This window comes from Callospermophilus lateralis, chromosome Y (genome assembly GCF_048772815.1).
Source record: "Callospermophilus lateralis isolate mCalLat2 chromosome Y, mCalLat2.hap1, whole genome shotgun sequence".
Classification (NCBI taxonomy): Eukaryota; Metazoa; Chordata; class Mammalia; order Rodentia; family Sciuridae; genus Callospermophilus; species Callospermophilus lateralis.
Window position 1 is genome coordinate 7,126,733 of NC_135326.1, and position 16,888 is coordinate 7,143,620.

The 16,888-nt window shown below is 51.9% G+C and overlaps 1 protein-coding gene across 2 annotated transcripts in view; it reads right to left on the reverse strand.

The window, feature by feature from the left end:
- Tbl1x (transducin beta like 1 X-linked) overlaps positions 1–16,888 on the reverse strand; it is a 184,178-nt gene that overhangs the window by 11,927 nt on the left and 155,363 nt on the right. For both annotated transcript variants that reach the window (XM_077107801.1, XM_077107800.1), the window contains exons 6-14: positions 14,952–15,228; positions 11,665–11,797; positions 11,158–11,299; positions 10,830–10,893; positions 10,634–10,731; positions 7,432–7,492; positions 4,418–4,539; positions 1,514–1,588; positions 1,079–1,206 (exon numbers count right to left, since the gene is read on the reverse strand). In XM_077107801.1, coding sequence (XP_076963916.1) covers positions 1,079–1,206; positions 1,514–1,588; positions 4,418–4,539; positions 7,432–7,492; positions 10,634–10,731; positions 10,830–10,893; positions 11,158–11,299; positions 11,665–11,797; positions 14,952–15,228 — 1,100 coding nt within the window. The remainder of the gene's footprint in view (positions 1–1,078; positions 1,207–1,513; positions 1,589–4,417; positions 4,540–7,431; positions 7,493–10,633; positions 10,732–10,829; positions 10,894–11,157; positions 11,300–11,664; positions 11,798–14,951; positions 15,229–16,888) is intronic.

A 16,888-nucleotide genomic window follows, 5' to 3' on the forward strand; every position in this document is an offset into this window, starting at 1 on the left:
CAAGAGTGGACTGCCACATCCCTTGGGGTACAGTGTGCATCAGGATGCAGCAATTCTGTGGCCTGAAGCCCTGTCTTTTGGGAAGGCCATCTTTGTTCCTGATGACCACGCTTTCCCAGTTCTGGTATCTTAGAAAATTCACTGTTAAATGTTGGGGCAGGCAGATCTGGCTGGAGTTGGGGAACCTCTGATCTCCACCCCAAATTCCTGCTGCTAGGAGCTCTGAGTGGGATGCAGCAAACCCAGGTCTAAGCTGAAGGCTTTCAGTTTTGTTCTAGTAAAAAAATTTTTGCTAAAGCCAAATTCCTGAAGCCTGATACAGACAAGATTCCTTCTACTGGACTCACAGCTAAAGCAATCAGGCCTCATCTGATTGAGCTGGCCCTTCACATCTGCAAGGGGGTGCAATGGCAGATTCCATCAACCACAGATCAAAAACAACTAGGAAAAAGACTGCCGGTATTGAATACGCCACAGGCCCTCAACAATGCCGTCTAACAATGGCTCATGCATTTAGACAGCATCAGGTATCAAGTGAGCTATACAGGACGTGAAATTCTAGACGACGTGCACAGGTTATATGCCAACACATGAGGGATTGAGCACCACACCTGTGATTTCAGTATCCACGGCTCATCCAGGAACCAACCCCTATGGATATTCAGAGAAAACAGTATTATCTCGTTGGCCCCTTCAAAATGCAGTAGTGTTCTGTCTAGCTGGACAGGCTTCAAAACACTGGGGACACACCAGCAAAATTCTCTTTTTTGCTCAAGAGTAAATTAAGCCAGGCGCAACGGTGCATGCCTGTAATCCCAGCCACTTAGGAGGCCAAGGCAGGAGAATCACAAGTTCAAAGCCAGCCTCAGCAAAAGCAAGGTGCTAAGCAACTCAGCGAGACCCTGTCTCTATATAAAATACAAAATAGGGCTGGGGCTCAGTGGTTGAGTATATCTGGGTTCAATCTCTGGTACCAAAAAATAAAGAGTGAATTAAGGCTGCGTTCCAGAGGGGAGACGGGAGCAATAAGGCTGCGTTCCAGAGGGGAGACGGGAGCATGCGGGCTGGATCCCCTTACCTTGCTAACATGATGTTGGAGTTTGGGTTGCTGGTGGCTGGTCCCGTGGGACTCCACTTGATGGTGTAGATCTCTTTGCTGTGAGCCTGAAGATCATGGACGCACGTGTCTTGCTTCATACTCCAGATCTGGAGAGGGTATGGCCAACGACATGAGCAACGCGTCCCCAACCTGGGGTGGGTCAGCACCTCTCATCCTGGGGGTGCTCCTTTGGCTGCTGGCCCGCGGGGTCCCAGCAGGGTAGGGGAGTTGACAAGGACACAGGTGAAGACCCTCAGCAGAGCACTTGGCTGATAAATGGGCATTCGCTGCCTTGGTGAGGGGGAAACTTACAGGAGGGGTCCCCACAAAAACAGAGGAGCGGAATGCGAGACCCTGGGGAACATGGGGCTTGTCCAGGACTGAACGGTCCATCCCGCGAGACGCTGGCCTCACCTTTAACGTCATGTCATCAGAGCAGGATGCTAGCAGCATTCCTGAAGGATCCCACTTGATGGCGTTGACCTCATTCTGCAAAGGGGGAAAGGATTTCAGAAAGGAATGGAAGCCTGTGGGTAGGAAGAGCAGTAAGGCGGCCCTCCACCAGGGGGCGGTGGTGCTCTGCCAGCCTTGCCCTGGGCCCGGGGATTTACCCTGCAGGTCCAATAGGTAAGAACCACACTCAGCAGCCTCCCCCACGCATACTTCCTTAAAGAAATCTCTACTAGGAAGAAAGCCAAATGAAGAATTCACATATAACAAGGAGGGCAAATAAAACCTATAAAACCACAGCTATTTCTGAAGCTGGACTTTGGACACCATTTTCCTATGCACTTTAAATATAAGCGCCCGCTCCCTCTTATCTACATCCAAGATGGTCTCAAGGCAGGCCCAGTGGTATGCACCAGCAATCCCAGGAGGCTGAGGAAGGATGGTGGCAAATACGAGGACAGCCTTTGCAACTTAGTGAGACTCTGTCTCAAAACAAAACAAAACAAAAAGGTGTGTGGGGGGGGCTGGGTAGAGCAGCCTGGGCTCAGAGTCCCCTGTACCTTACACACAAAGATAGGTGGACAGGGAGTTCAAGACGGGACACAGGACTGCCCGGCTAGACAGCAATGCAACCCAAAGGCACAAATCCACACACCCAGGCCACACAGAAGTGCAAGGGAAACAGACCCACGCTGTCAAGGACAGGAAAACACACGCAGGAGGAACAAAATCCTCCCGGGGGCAGACTGGGCATCTGTCTCCGCTGCAGCTGTGGAGAGGAGCGAGCCCACAGGCAGATCTTAGGGCTGCTGAGCACCGACGTCCATCCCCAGCTGAACCCCACTTCAGTCCTCCTGGGGTCCTTCCCAGGAGTGGAACTTCCTTCCTCTGCCACCCAAGTCACAATCCCTGGGAAGTGTCCAGAAGCAGCTCATTCACAGGTCTCAGGGAGGAGCAGGCTCCATCCATCCAGCCAGAGCTCGGCTTCCAAGGAGCAGCAGCACTTCTAGAGCCAAGCGGTGCGGCGGAGGCAAAGGCAGGGCCGCTAGAAATCAGACCCCGGGCAGCCCCTTAACAGTGGTGGACAGAACAGGGCCAGAGAACAGCTCCGACCAGAAAACGCGGCACAGCCCCAGGGAGACACTGGCAGGACCGCTGACGCCCAGGCTCGAGAAGCCCCTTCTGTGGGACTCGCTGGGCCAGAAGCTGGGAGAGGGGGGTGCCGTCCAGGGAAGTGAGCAAGGCTGGGGACGGTGGTACTCATGTCTCAAGTTACAGCAGCAGCATGATGGCTTTGACCTCCTCCTCTGCCCTCTGGGGATGCTCCAGCACTGAATGCCACTCTGGGCACTGGTGACAAAGACGGAGATGCCTTGGCCCTGGCCTTGCCTCTGCACGTTCTGCAGGAGGTGGACAGAGAAGCAAGCAATGCCAGCCACCGAGGCCAGGAGTGAGGCTGTTCCCTGGGCACCGCCCCAGCTAGCGCCACTCCCAGTGGGGCCCGGGACTTCTGAATGATGTCTTGGGAGATGGGAAGGGCTTGTGAGAGACAGAGGGTCACTGTGTGGTCACCGTGTGGTGCTCAGCCACAGGTTTTCCAGGAGGACTGGGGCATAGCTGCTTTGCGAACGTACCTAGGCACCTGAGGACAGACTCGGTAGAGCCCCAGAGGCCACGCTAAATAGTTTGGTAAGTCAGATGTTCATTATCAACAGTTGTTCTCTGATCTTTCCACGATCTTTGGTTGTCTTGTGATTTCTCCATATCATTTATCATTAACGTGGCACCTCAGGAGCCATGAGTCCAGGGGTGCAGGTGTGGGCTTCTTGATGCTGGTTCTGCTTGAGGTTTGCCAAACCTCGTGAGTACTGATGTTTTCCATCACAGGAAAACCCACTGCTAGCAGCTTCAAGTAAATTTCCTGTTGTCTTTTTTCTTTCCCTGTTACACACAGATGTTTACAGGACTTGCGATTGCCCCACAGATCAAAACTCAGTTCAGTTTTTCAAGGTTTTATCTGTTCTTTGGCCAATTTCTATGAGCTCCTTTCCAAGTCACTAACTTTACTGTGCGACGTCCAATCTGCCATTCAACCCATCTACCAAGATTTCATTTCAAGACATTCGTATTTCCTCAGTTCTCAACTTTGTTCATTCATTCATTCATATTTTTGCTTTACTGGGGACTCAACCCCTGAGCTACATTCCCAGCCCTTTTTAGTTATTGAGACAGGGTCTCACTAAGTTGAACTTGCAATCCTCCTCTTGCCTTAGCCTCCCAAGTTGCTGGGATGAGTTGTGTATCACCATGCCTGGTTTTCGTTTATTTTTTAGTTTGTTCTAATTAGTTACACATGACAGTAGAATGCACGTTGACACGTGATACACAAATGGAGTATAACTTCTCCTTCTGGTCGCACTATGATGTGGAATCATTAGCCGCGCACTCATATGCACACAGGATAACAACGTCTGACTCTACTCTCCTTCCTACCCACACGCCCTCCACTCTCCACTCCCTTGGCCTAATCTAGAGAAACTATTCTTCGTACCCCTGCTCCCGCAAAAACCCGGTTCTCCATTCTCAGTGAACATTTCCTGTCTATTCATTTATTGTGAGCACCTTTTTCTTTACGCCTTTACATACTCTCATATCTACTTAATGGCCTTCATTGCAAAATTTAACATCGGGTCACACGAGGGAGTTTTCATCATTCCCTACCCACAACCGGGTCGTAGCGACCACAGCTCCAGGGCCAAGGGCTCTAGACCAACGGGTCTGCCGTGACAATGCCTCCTTCTAGGTGTGAGGCAAACGCTTCCACATCGCATCCTGGTGAGCTGGGCTGACCACGGGAACCCCACTTACTGTGTGCCCCTGGAAGGTTTTGACTGGGCGGTCACAGCCGAGCCTGCACACATGGATGCACATGTCCGTGCTACAGGAGGCAAAGGTAGTGTTGTTCTGCCAGTCCACATCCAGAGCGGGCGCTGCGGGAGGGAAGAGACGGGATGCAGGTGTTAACTGCGCATGTGGCTAGGGCAGGTCGGAAGAGCCAAAAGCACCGCAGCGACTTCACAAAACCATTCCCAGTGTGAACAGTGTCTGTCCTGCAGGGACCTTAAAGTCGTTCTCAGTTTGCAGAGATAAGGTTCCTCTGGAAGAGTCCCGAGACCCTGGCTGTGCCCGGGGCAGGCAGTGTCCTTGGTCCCAGGCATGAGCAGAAGGGTACTTGCTATGGAAACAGCATCTCCTGTGCCTCCAACTTGCTGGGTTCCAGCAGGGTGACTGTGTGGGGCTGATTTGTGTTCACACAGGGAGGAGATAAAGGACGGGAGAAACCCTTCCATCCTGTCCTTTGTTCAAAATGCTTCAATTAGAAAAATGTGAGATGCATTGACCACACCACTGATTGGTTACTTTTTTTGGGGGGGTGGGGTGGGGGCAGGAGGGTACTGGGGATTGAACCCAGAAGCACTTTACTATTGAGCCACATCCTCAGCCCTTTTTAGTTTTTATTCTGCGACAGTCTTGCTAAGTGGCTTAGGGGCTCATCAAGCTGCCGAGGCTGGCTGTGAGCTTGGGATCCTCCTGCCTCAGCCTCCCAAGTCGCTGGGACTACAGGGGTGGACCACTGCACCTGGTTTGATTGGTGTTTAACTGGAGCCAACAGCCATCCCTTCGGACATGGATCAGGACTTGTGAAGAACACCCTCTTCACTCCTGGGTCCCTCTCACATGAAGGTGGCTCCAATAGCAGCTCTGCTCTGCTGAGGGCTTTGAGGATGGCGACTGTCTTCATGGTACTTCCCCCTCGCCTCCACCCGAGAGGCAGAGGAAGACCAGGCAGGAACCAGGCCACCAACATCACAGCCAGCAGGGTCTGAACCCATGTTTTGCCCCTGACTGCAACCGCACGGGTCTCGGATGCAACTGTGCACGTTAGTGTAGGGCCTCAGGCGAGCATGAAAGAGGGGAGGCAGTGACTGCCAAGCTGGGTACATGGAAAGGGGGAAGAGAAGTGGATGGTATAGCACGGTAGTCGGCACCATCCAGTTTCCAGGGAAGTGTGGCTTCAGTTCTTCCCCGAAGTCCTTGGAGAGAGGTCTGGGCATGGCTCTCTCTCCACCTCCCCTTGGGTACCCATGGCTCAAGTGGTCACTCCTCACTCCAGGTGGCTGCTGGCCTCCTATGTCCCTGCCTCCAGTGGAGGTACCAGCCCACCGGGGCATCTCCTAGAGTCCTCCACACACCAGTGAGGCCAGGGATGGAGAAGTGGGGGCAAAATGGCCACGGGAGGAGCAGCAAAGGACAAGGGTAGCTCCCCATGGGATCTTCTCTACTACTGAGGGGCCTTAGCAAGCTGGGTGTGGTGGTGCAAGCCTGTCATCCCAGCAGCTCGGGAGGCTGAGGCAGGAGGATCTTGAGTTCAAAGCCAGCCTCAGTAACTTAGCGAGACTCTCAGCAATTAAGCGAGACCCCGTCTCTAAATACAAAAAGGGCTGGGGATGTGACTCAGCAGTCCAGTGCCTCTCTGTTCAGTCCCTGCTACCAAAAAAAAAAAGTTTTGGCCTTGACAGTTTTGCCATTTCTCCTTTTTTTTGGGTACACGGTGCTGGGGATGGAACCCGGGGCCCGCACAGGCTAGGCCATCACCTGCCACTCAGCCACGTTCCCAGCCCTTCTACCTTCTAGAGGGATCACAAGGCCTTTCAGTAAGATGACCTCTAGGACCGCGTTCACAGCACCTTATTGAAGGGGTTCAGGGAGGCGAGCTGGGCCTGTCACACATAACCCACAGACAGGGTCTCGTGCTAGTTCAGTAATCCCCAAAGTTCTCACTTCTTCCAGGTGGTCACCAGAGGTCACTAGGTGGCCCCCTCCCCACTTTTTAAAACAACCCCAGGGATTGAACCTGGGATGCTCTACCACTGAGCTACATCCCAGCCCTTTTTATTATGAGACAGGGTCTTGCTAAGGGGCTGGGACTCCAGGCGTGGCCCACAGCACCTGGCTTTATTTTTTATTTCATCATAGCAGAGTTCTAGAGCTTCACTATATTGTATTTCCAGTGGAAATTATTTTTGGTGGAAAGAAAGGAAGGAATGAAGATTATTTTTTTTTGTTTGTTTTTAAAAAGGACTTCAGATTAGCTCAGCTTCACTTAGGGACCAATGTGTGCTTTGGTGACATTTTGAAAGCTCGCTTATAGAATAGAAGCAACTGTAAGAAGAGATGAGCTTATTCCTCCAAGATGCTGAAGGCGGCACCAGCAGACAGTCAGAGAACTTACTTAGCCTGCTGGAGGCCGCTGGGTAATGGCCACCTGGGTCACTGTCCTCTTACTTGAAGCCAGGCAGTCCTGTCCTCCACCCCTGTCGGGGACTGCTCACTGCTAGGGGGAAGAAAGCCCACCTCCACTCGAGTGGTGTTGGCAGGGAGGTGGGCAGGCAGGGAGGTGGGCAGGCAGGGACGTGGCAGTTGTGCTTGGTGGTCAGGAGGGCCCACCATGGAGCCACCAGGGGCCCCAGGATCCCCCTGCAGAGGGGGTGGGGCAGGGGCACTCTGCAAGGGCACCTAGAGCAGGCTCCGCCCACCTGCTTCCCTGAACACTTGGAAGTTACGTGCTACAAAGCAGAGGCCCAACTTGAAGCCGGGCATGTGAAGGAAACAAGAGGGTAGAGTCTGCTGGAAGCTCGGGGTGCAGCAGTCACCAGCGGATCAAGGCGGAACCTCATCCTATGTGCATTGCTTGGGAGAAGAGTCCAGCTGCCTCTGGCTCTGCTACCCGTGGACAGGCACGTTCCTGCTCTTGTTGACAACATCACGAATTCCTGGGGCAGCCTCTGCATCCCCCCAGCATCAGGAACCAGCAAACCCACCTGAGTGGAAGGGGAACTGCTGCTTGGCTTCTCCCGTGTGGGCGTCCCAGATGATGGTTGTCTGTGCTCCGCAAACAAAGAAAAGAGTTAGTGACCAGTCTCCTCCCAACGATTTCTCTAGGAAAAAGGATCGGGTGAGAAAGGACAATCGGCCATGTTCCCTCTAAACCAGCAGTGTCTGATAGAGAAGGTGAGTCACAAGGTTATCACGACTCACCAGTAACATTACAAAAAGAAATCAGTGAAATTTTAATAACACGATCCCCGTTATGCAATGTAGCCGAAATGTTTTAATATGTGATCAGGAAAAAGCAAAACAAAACACTAATGAGATATCTGGCATTCTGTTTCCCCATGCTAAGCCTGATACTGTGGGTGTTTTACACTTGGCCACACGGAAGCAGCTCATCTGCTACAGGTGCTGTCTGGTGGTCGCAGACTGCTGACCCACACTTGAGAAATCTACCACAACTGGTAAGGGATTCCCTTTCATCCCAAAGCTTAGAAAACCACTAAAAAAGGCAGCAGCAAATCTTATCTAAATAATTGAGGTACCAAGTGCTTCGAATAAGGGATGCTAAACCTGTTCTAGATACAGCAGAATTCCTGGACTACTCTGGGGCTGGCCCCAGGAAGGGGGACAGGTGACCTTTATGTCAGGAGACCAAGGAAACCATGAATCCCACTAACTCAGTAATGCCAGGAAGGAAGACACCTAGGGAGCGAGCCTGGGGCAGGTCAGCCAGTCCCACTGGGGTTACGTTTTCATCAGCAGCAATTTAACTTAATTTGAAACTTTATTTAAAGACTTAGCTTTAAGAAGTAGTTGTATCTTGTGTGCATTGTAAAGGGAAATCTCAGAACACTTTTTTAATTTTATTTTATTGGCACCAGGGATTGAACCCAGAGGTCTGAGCCACAATCCTCCCCAGCCCTTTTTAATATTTTATTAGAGATAGTGAGACCCTAAGTTGCTGAGACTGGCTTTAAACTCACGATCCTCCTACCTCGGCCTCCTGAGCCCCTGGGTAAAAGTAAGCTTCTTTACAACTTGGTACTCCTCGGTTTGGGGTCAGCTCGACCAACTTCTATGTGTGTGTGTACACCTTTTTTTTAGTACTGAGCAGTGAACCCAGGGGCACTTGACTACTGCATCATATCCACCCCCCCGACCCCCGGCCTTTTTTAAAAATTTTGAGGCAGGCTCATCTTGCTGATGAGTTGCTAAGGCTGGCTTCAAACTTAAAATCCTCCTGCCTTGGCATTACCAAGCCGCTGGGATCATGAGCGTGTCCCACTGTGTTAATATTTGTGTGTGTGTGTGGGTGTGTTGTGGTATAATTCCCCTTGATTTATCCATGTACAATCAAACCTGGCACTGCACAGAATATATAAACTCTTCCATCATTCTGGGATACAGTTTCATATAAGATATCAGTAACTGGATTGTCAATACTTACGTTTAATATATATTGGACAAAAGAAAACATCACCTACGCAAAGATTTTTAATAAAAAAAAAAACCTTAAATTATATTTCAGAAATTTTGAAAAATTTAACTACTTTCTGTTAAGCACAAACTGAAGATCATTAATACCAGTAATACCACCCCCCCTCAGTGGGTTTTATTGTCAAGAGCATTGATATCCTTATTTCTGCCATGGTTAACTAGGTCATCATGACAGATTACAGAGCCAAAGACTAAAATAATTCCAACTATGCATTTCCAATGACTGTGGAGTTCATCATAAATATTTGGAATTCTAAGAAGGTCAAAGGGCAGTAGTTACTGGTGATCCAGTGCCTGGGTTCCCATGTCCCCTAGACCCCACAGCAGCTGTGCATACCTAGGATAATTCATGAACCTCTCTGGCCAGCTCCTGCTCTGTACAAGGGGGTGAACAGCACTAGTGTCTGCCTCCTATCTTGGGAGCCCTGGGTGGGCTAACACATGTAGTGTAACACGCCAGATAAATGGTTGTCATTTCCATGAATTACTTTAATAATCTGGCCAGCGATTCCCAGTGGCCGACTGCCCATACAACCAAGCGTTCTGTGTGCAAATCACTTGACCACTTCTAACAAATGGAGGTGGTTGTGTACCAATAAAACTATTTATAGAACAGCCACAGGGCCTGATTGGGGTGTTGACTGCAGTTTGCCCAGCCCAGATACCATGTCTCCAAGAATGTGGTTATGTGTGGAGGTCAAGTATTATATTGGCTACAGGTTCCTATGACGGCTTTGCAAGAGTACGGATGGAAGATGGTAGTTCCTGCGTCTGGTATTTTATATGCAGTTTTAGAACTGGAATGAACACAAAGTAACATAGTAAAGCTTCCAAATTATCCTGCAATCATTACAGAAAACCAAGCCTGTGGGAGACCAAATGGCTTACAGGATTCAGGAAAGGCCTCTACCCGTGTGTAAAACACCAGTGGACAGATTCCCTACCCACCCAACGCCCGTTTTTGGTATTTCTTTTCCAAAGCCATGACTTATAGAATTCCTGCTGGCTCTTAGGCGTGACATCACTACCCACTCAAGGTTCTCGGAAGGCCGTGACATTAGCCAGCCCTGTCACCTGACCATGGAGGACACCGGGCCCCAGGGAGGAGGAGATGGCCAGGTGCATCAGACTTTGGCAGCCAGGAAGTCTGTGTCCTATGCTCTTTTCCCTCAGAGATGGCTCCTACAGGCACCTGGATCTAATGCTGTCACCTCCCCGTCACAGTGCTGCCTCAGGGACACAGTACTGAATCCCCCACACGCTCCTGCTGGGTCTCGGGTTACCATGTTGACCACTGGACGGCCCAGAGGGGAAAAGCTCTTACTCAAAGGCCCCGGAAGCAGATGTGTTAGAAATCAACAAAATTAACAAACCCACAAAAACAATCGGCACCTGTAAGTCCTTCAATAAGCTCAAGAACTCAAAAGCCACAAGATTACAAATAAGTGTGCATCTTTGCTGGGTGCGGTGGTGCATGCCAATAATCCCAGTGGCTCAGGAGGCTGAGGCAGGAGGATCTCAAGTTCAAACCAGCCTCAGCAAAAGTGAGGTGCTGTGGGACCCTGTCTTTAAACACAAAATAGGGATGGGGATGGGGCTCGGTGGTCAAGTACAAGTTCAATTCCTGGTACCCAAAAAAGCAAGCCTGCATTTCCAGGTGGGAGGGATGAAGGGCTTGGGGTTGGTACTCACTTTGTCCACACCAGCGCTCAGAATATAGTTCCCCTTTTTGTTCCACTTCAAGGCAAAGATGGGGCCTTTGTGCTGCCCTAAGGTGCTGGCCAGGTTACCTGTGGGGTAGGAAAGACGAACACGATGATGTAAGGTCTCCATGGTCACACGGGGAAGCACCTTCCACTGGCCCTGTCGCGAGGGACGCAGGACTCACCATCTTCTGTCCATATTCTTGCAAAGCCGTCATAGGAACCTGTAGCCAATAGTGTCCCATCGCTCTGGGGGCAGAAAGAGACAGATCCACAAGAACACTTGGCATCTCCCCAGGGGACGACCCCGGGCCCCTAGGCCTGCCTTCCCACCACAGGGCTCCTGAGCCATGCACCTGTGAACACAGGCTCGACGGAAGAGGCGGCTCCTGGCCCACCCAGCCTCTTCACCAGCTCTGGGAAGGGAGGACCCTAGGCCAGCACCCAGGGGACCCCCAAGAGACTGTCCGCCTGCGTGCACAGGCTGCCCTGCGGCTGGCGGACGACGCTTACGTTCCAGTCCAGCGAGGTCACATCCTTGTTGCTTGGGACGTCGTGTCCCCCTTCCCGAATACAGTGCCTCAGCACCAACTGTGTGGAGCCCCCGTTGCTGTTCTCATTAAGGTTCCATATCCTGGCGGTCGAGTCTCCGGATCTGCAGGGAAAAACCAAAACGAAACACAGGAGTGTTGGGCCTGTGGCTGGCTGGACGGGAGGGAGGCTCACGGGACCCACTCTCTGGCCGGGTCAGCCACACATGGCAGGTGGTCTTCTGCGTGCAGTTCTTCGTACCCCTCCCAGCTTCCCTCCTCACCATCTTTGCATGGACTGGTTTTAGATGTCTTGGTATGGCTTCCCACCCCACAGGTAAAAAGGGTCTGAGGTGATGGCTATCCCACAGAACCAGACCCACACAGAGGCGGGGCCCAGAGAGGCCCACAGCAGGAAGATGTTACAACCCTAAGGCAGGACACTGGAGATGAGCAATGACCTGGGACATCCCCATCCTGAAAGCCTTACCCAGAAGCTAGGAGATCGCTGACCGGATTCCAGGCACAAATGAACACCTCGGACTCATGGCCCCGAAGGACTGTGGCTTTGTTGGGTGGAATTTCAACATCCCCGTCTATTTCCATTGGTTTCGAATGGTTATCTGCCAAGAAGCACGTAAACACACGTGGCTTAGCAAGACACAAAAGGGGTGTGTTCTCAGATACTTTTGTCTCAGAAACACTTTGCTTTTACATATTAAGGCAGTACCAATCTGAGGATTATCACTAATTTGTGGCTTTTACATGATTTAAAAAGTATTTCACGCTAGTTTGATGGTGCTGTGGTTCATGTGCTAGAAGTTTAGCGCCCAGGTGGGGAGATAAGCAATGGAGGAACCTTTAAGAGAGCACCTCTGTCTGGCCACGTGATCTCTCCTTCTCACATGTGCACCCCACCACACCACCCACCGTGATGTGTCGGCACCATGTTGTTTGGACAGTTAGCTTCTAATACTATGAGCTAAATACATGTCTTTTCTTCAATAAAGCATTCAGCCTCAGGTATTTTGTTATAATAACAGAAAACATTCTTCAAATTTGAACAAAGGATAAAGACAGCTATTTATAACTGAAGCCCGTCAACCACGGCCCATGGGCCAAATCTAACCCACTGCCAATTTTTATAAACAAAGTGTGACCGGAACAGTCACATTCATGTTTGTGCACTGCCTGTGGCTACCCTTTCAAGCTGAATTACTTCCCCTAAGAATTTACATGTTTAAGTCCTAACCTACAGTACCTTATGAGGTGATTATATTTATACATAGGAACTTCAAAAAGATGGTTACAAGACAGCAACAGTAGTGTGGTCATCAACCAACCAGCAGTAGTCAACAGCTGGCTGTACAATGGGGTCAAGAACTGAGCACTTTGTGAAGGTATTTGGAAAACCCCAGAAATAAGAGGATTCCTTTCCTCTTCAGTGTTAGGTTAACCTAAGAGTGTACTGCTTCTATTTCAACATGTAAAAATAAGACAATGCCCGGCCGTCCTGCGCAGACCGAGACCCCTCATACAAAGTTCTCAAGTCCCGCTGGAGGAACACCAGGCTGTTAGGCGCCGACACTTCTTTTATGCTTCAGTAGACGAGGAAAACATTCTCCACCTTTAGAGAGCATTTCCCCATCCCCCACTCTTGATGGCAACAGGAGCGCTGGCGTCCTCGGTAGCCATGGGGGGGCGGGGGTGGGGGGGTGGGAATTGAAGCTCCCAGGAGGCGCAGAAGCCAGGCTTTGCACTTGGGAAAACACACCCTTGGAAAGCCCCCACCTCAACAGCCTGGTCTGGGGATTATGTGCGAGGTGCGGGGTCTGAGAAGTGGACCAAGGTGGCGATACTGTGGAATTCCAATCTGCACAATGACCCAGACCCAGAGCGGCCAGCCAGGGTGACTATGTGCAGACCTGGCCTATACAGAGCACAGAGCGCCTGCTCCTGGACCCACGGTGGGCAGCCAGCCTCCAGAGGTGCAGGCCAGGGGTGGCAGACCAACCAGCAAGGAGCACATCTTGGGGCAGGTGGTCAGCAGAGCATCTTCTAGCTGGACACTGTGTCTCAACACACCAGGCTCTCACCATGGGTCCCAGGACAGGGGCCTCCCTACTCTCTGGCCTAGTTTTAAATAACTTCAACGTAGGAGTTAGTCATCTTGATGGTGAAAATAAGCCAGGCTAACGCTGCTGCTAAAAGTCCCCGAAAGGCCCATTTGTGGGAGGTGGGGGAGTCTTTCAGAGGACCAGACTTGTGGCACCAAAGTTAGGTCACTGGAGACGTCACCCTGAAAGAAATGGCGGGCCTCCCCTCTGTCCATGTGCCTCTGCCTTCTGGCTGGTGCTTTGCCACATGCTCCTGCCCTGGCCAGAGGCCTAAAGCAACGGAGCTGCCTGATCTTGAATTGGAGTCACCAGCACTGTGAGCCAAAATAAACCTTTCCACTGTATGAGCTGCTCACCACAGGTATTTCATTATAGTAACAGAGCCCCACAAGAGAACCATATCAGAAAGTGGCTGTTTCTCTCTCAAATTGCAGGACAGAGAATTTTGTGGGTCAGAGTTAAGTCTAACTTTAGATCTGCCCACAGTGTCCACTGCAGTGGTAGAGTGGAGAGGCTGCCTTACGGTGAGACAAGAGCTGGCTGTGGATGCCAGGGAGGGCATGGGACTCGGGGGACAGAGAGAAAGACATACCCATGTCTTCCAGGCTTGGGAATAACATCGATACCACTTTATAGTTTCTAAAGATTTAAAAGAAGCGGGTACAGTTTAAACACTTGCAAAATTTCTTCCTTGGAAAACAATGATTTCTCAAAGTTTACTAACTATAAATGCTTTTCGATGACATAAGATGACAAAAACAACTACGTCTATTGTGTCTGCTTCTGAAAACTTGAGGATCCTACCCCACTGCAGTGAACAGTGACTCTTCTGTACAAGCCAGATCTTGTCTCATTCATCTCTGTTCCGCAATTTTGGGCCTTATGAATAGTGATCATGTAGGATGCGACTGGGGGTCCTTACTTGTGTTGGCCGATGGCCTTTGTGCCACCTGACTGCAACCTGTGGATGGCAACTAGCCACAGGGCATGGCCATGGGTTGAAGCCTCAGAAGCCATTAGGCAGCTCTCTGCAAAAGGGGAAGCTGGGGCGATGGGACTCTGGGGTCAGATGCCAGTGTCACATTCTCCTTCACCCTCCAGCTGCATAAGGAAACCAGTTTCTAACTAAGGAAGCACACACTTGGCCACACCACATATGCACATATACACACAAACATGCACATGCATGTGAACTCGGACCCCAAAGCAGAGCCTCTGGAGTTCATAAGGATCTCTGGTTTATCTGCTCAACATTCCTGAGCAATTGCCTAACAGGGGCTAACCTCAAGGGGCAGACCTAATAAGATGACTCCCCATGCCTGGGCAGGGTGCCCGAGAAGTCACGGTGAGCTCACTCTCATCCCACCGTTTGGCCTAAAGCCTGCACAGTGCGAGGCTGGAGGCTGGACCCAAGGCCTCTGGGAAGGAGCACCTTTGCTCTTGGTGGACAGGACTCATACTGGACGTGGCCTGGATAGGCTTGGGTTCTCAGAAGAGCAAGATCCCCTTCAACCAAGGATCCCACCGCCAGGATGAATTTGGATGAGAAAGGCCGTAGGCCGACCTCCCAAGTCTGGCCGTTTGCAAAGCCCTGCGAGGGGGTCCTGGCGCAGGGGGCGCCCTGTGCCGGGAGCCCGGGAGCCCGCGGCCGCACACTTACTTATCGCGTGCGCGCCGTTCTCCTCCCCGTTCACCGTGGCCTCTCCGTTCTTTGGTGGGTTTTGCTGGGAAACGGCTGCGGGGGCTGGGGTGGCTGCGGTGGTGGCGGTGGCCGTGGCGGCTGCAGCAGCGGCTGCAGCAGCGGCGGCGGCGTTGGCCTGCTGCTGCTGCGCGAGCTTCTCCCGGAACGCCTGCTGCCGCGTCTGCACCACGTCGGGCATCACGGCGTCGATCAGGGACAGGGACTCTATGGGGCGGCCGTCGAACACGGTGCCGTCCTGCGGAAGCAAGCTGGTCAGCTCCCGGGCAGGGGGGCTCCCGGGCAGGGGGACGCCCGGTCCGGGGTGCCGCGGGCGCCCACGGGAGCAGGCTGCAGGGACTCTGGGCAGGGGCTGCCGGTCCTGGAGACCCAGCTGCAGTGCTCAGCCCGAGTGGCAGCACTGACATCCGGTAAGCAGCGACCCACATCTGGGCATTAAGGACACCTGCCCAGAACCACTTCATCCCGTCTGTGACGGTCTGCATCCTGGGGGACATTTCTCCACGTCTGGAGCCACTGGGTGAAGGGAGGTGGTCGGGTGGAGAGGTGTTGCACTGCCCTCGGGTGGGTGGAGGCCAGGAATGCAGCCCCAGTCCTCAGGCACACAGGGGGTTTTTCCCAGAGACCCCCGCCCCCAGCGCAGAGTCCTGAGGCTGGGAATCCACCCCTGTGCTAAGGGCTGCTGGAAAGTCTCTGTGAATAACCAGCCACTTACGTGGGAGGGGGAACTCTTTGGTAGCATTAAGCACAATTCAGAAATGACTATGCCATTCAGCATTTGATTACCGGTGCATTTGTCCACTTGATTTAATAAAATAAGCACTTGTGGCTATGTGGGATGATTCCCGGGTTCAAAGGACTGCCTCGATGAAGCCATGATATAACCCACAAGAATTGCTTGGTTCCGAGTCACATTTTTTTCGATCGCTGTTTGATTCTCTGGTTTCTATCCACCATGAAAAAATTTCTAAACACACTTCAAAATACGGGAGGAAGTTCGTTCAGATATTTGAGTTGCATGAAATGCAACATGCCTCCACGCCGTGTCTGCCGAGTGCTGAACTTGAATTACCTCTGAAGTGAGGAGGAATTGAGGCACATCAGCCCACTGATCTCTGATGACGATGCACTATTTGAAATCACAGAAACTACAGGAAACGATATGCACCGCCTCCCCAGCCCCCTGCCCCCTGGACTGTCGCCGTGGAAGCAATGGCCAAGGCTGAGCAGTCCTGGTGCCCCCAGTGACCTTCCTCCTTCATGCAGTCCCACCCCAAACGGCTGGGCAAGGTGCCAGGTAAGGAAAACACCTCCTCCTCCACATTCTAAAGCACACTCACATCTTCTTAAATGACTGGAAACTTCTGCCAAGTGAGATCTTTCATCGACCTCTAGACACCCTGGCGTTGGGGTGGCTGAGACATCACGGAGGGATCTTGGCCTTGAGAGCCACAGAAACGGGCAGGCAGAGGGAAATCAGGTCACGACACCCCCTGATCCGAGAGCTCGCAGGGGAGCAGGGGTCATGTGCTCATCTCCCCACGATGGCTGGGTCTACAGACCAGGTGACCAGGTGGGGCCTGAAAGAGTCAGGCAGACCACCCCCGCGCATGCAATGTTAAGGAGAGGAGGAGGACACTACCAAGGAAGGAGGAGCGAGAGGCAGGCAGACCGGGATGGTTTCCAAGACACAGGCTGGTGGAAAATGGCCGACGAATTCATGAGACACAAAAGAAGATACATTATTTCTGAAATAAAGTTGAATAAAATGCTCTGAATAAGAAAGGCGTGTAAGGATCAGACTAATGTCAGAGAAAACGCAGGGAGGGAGCCCTGGAAGGCTGGGTGTGCTGGGCAGGACAGATCAGGGTAGGCTGTGGCCAGATCTCTGAGAGGGG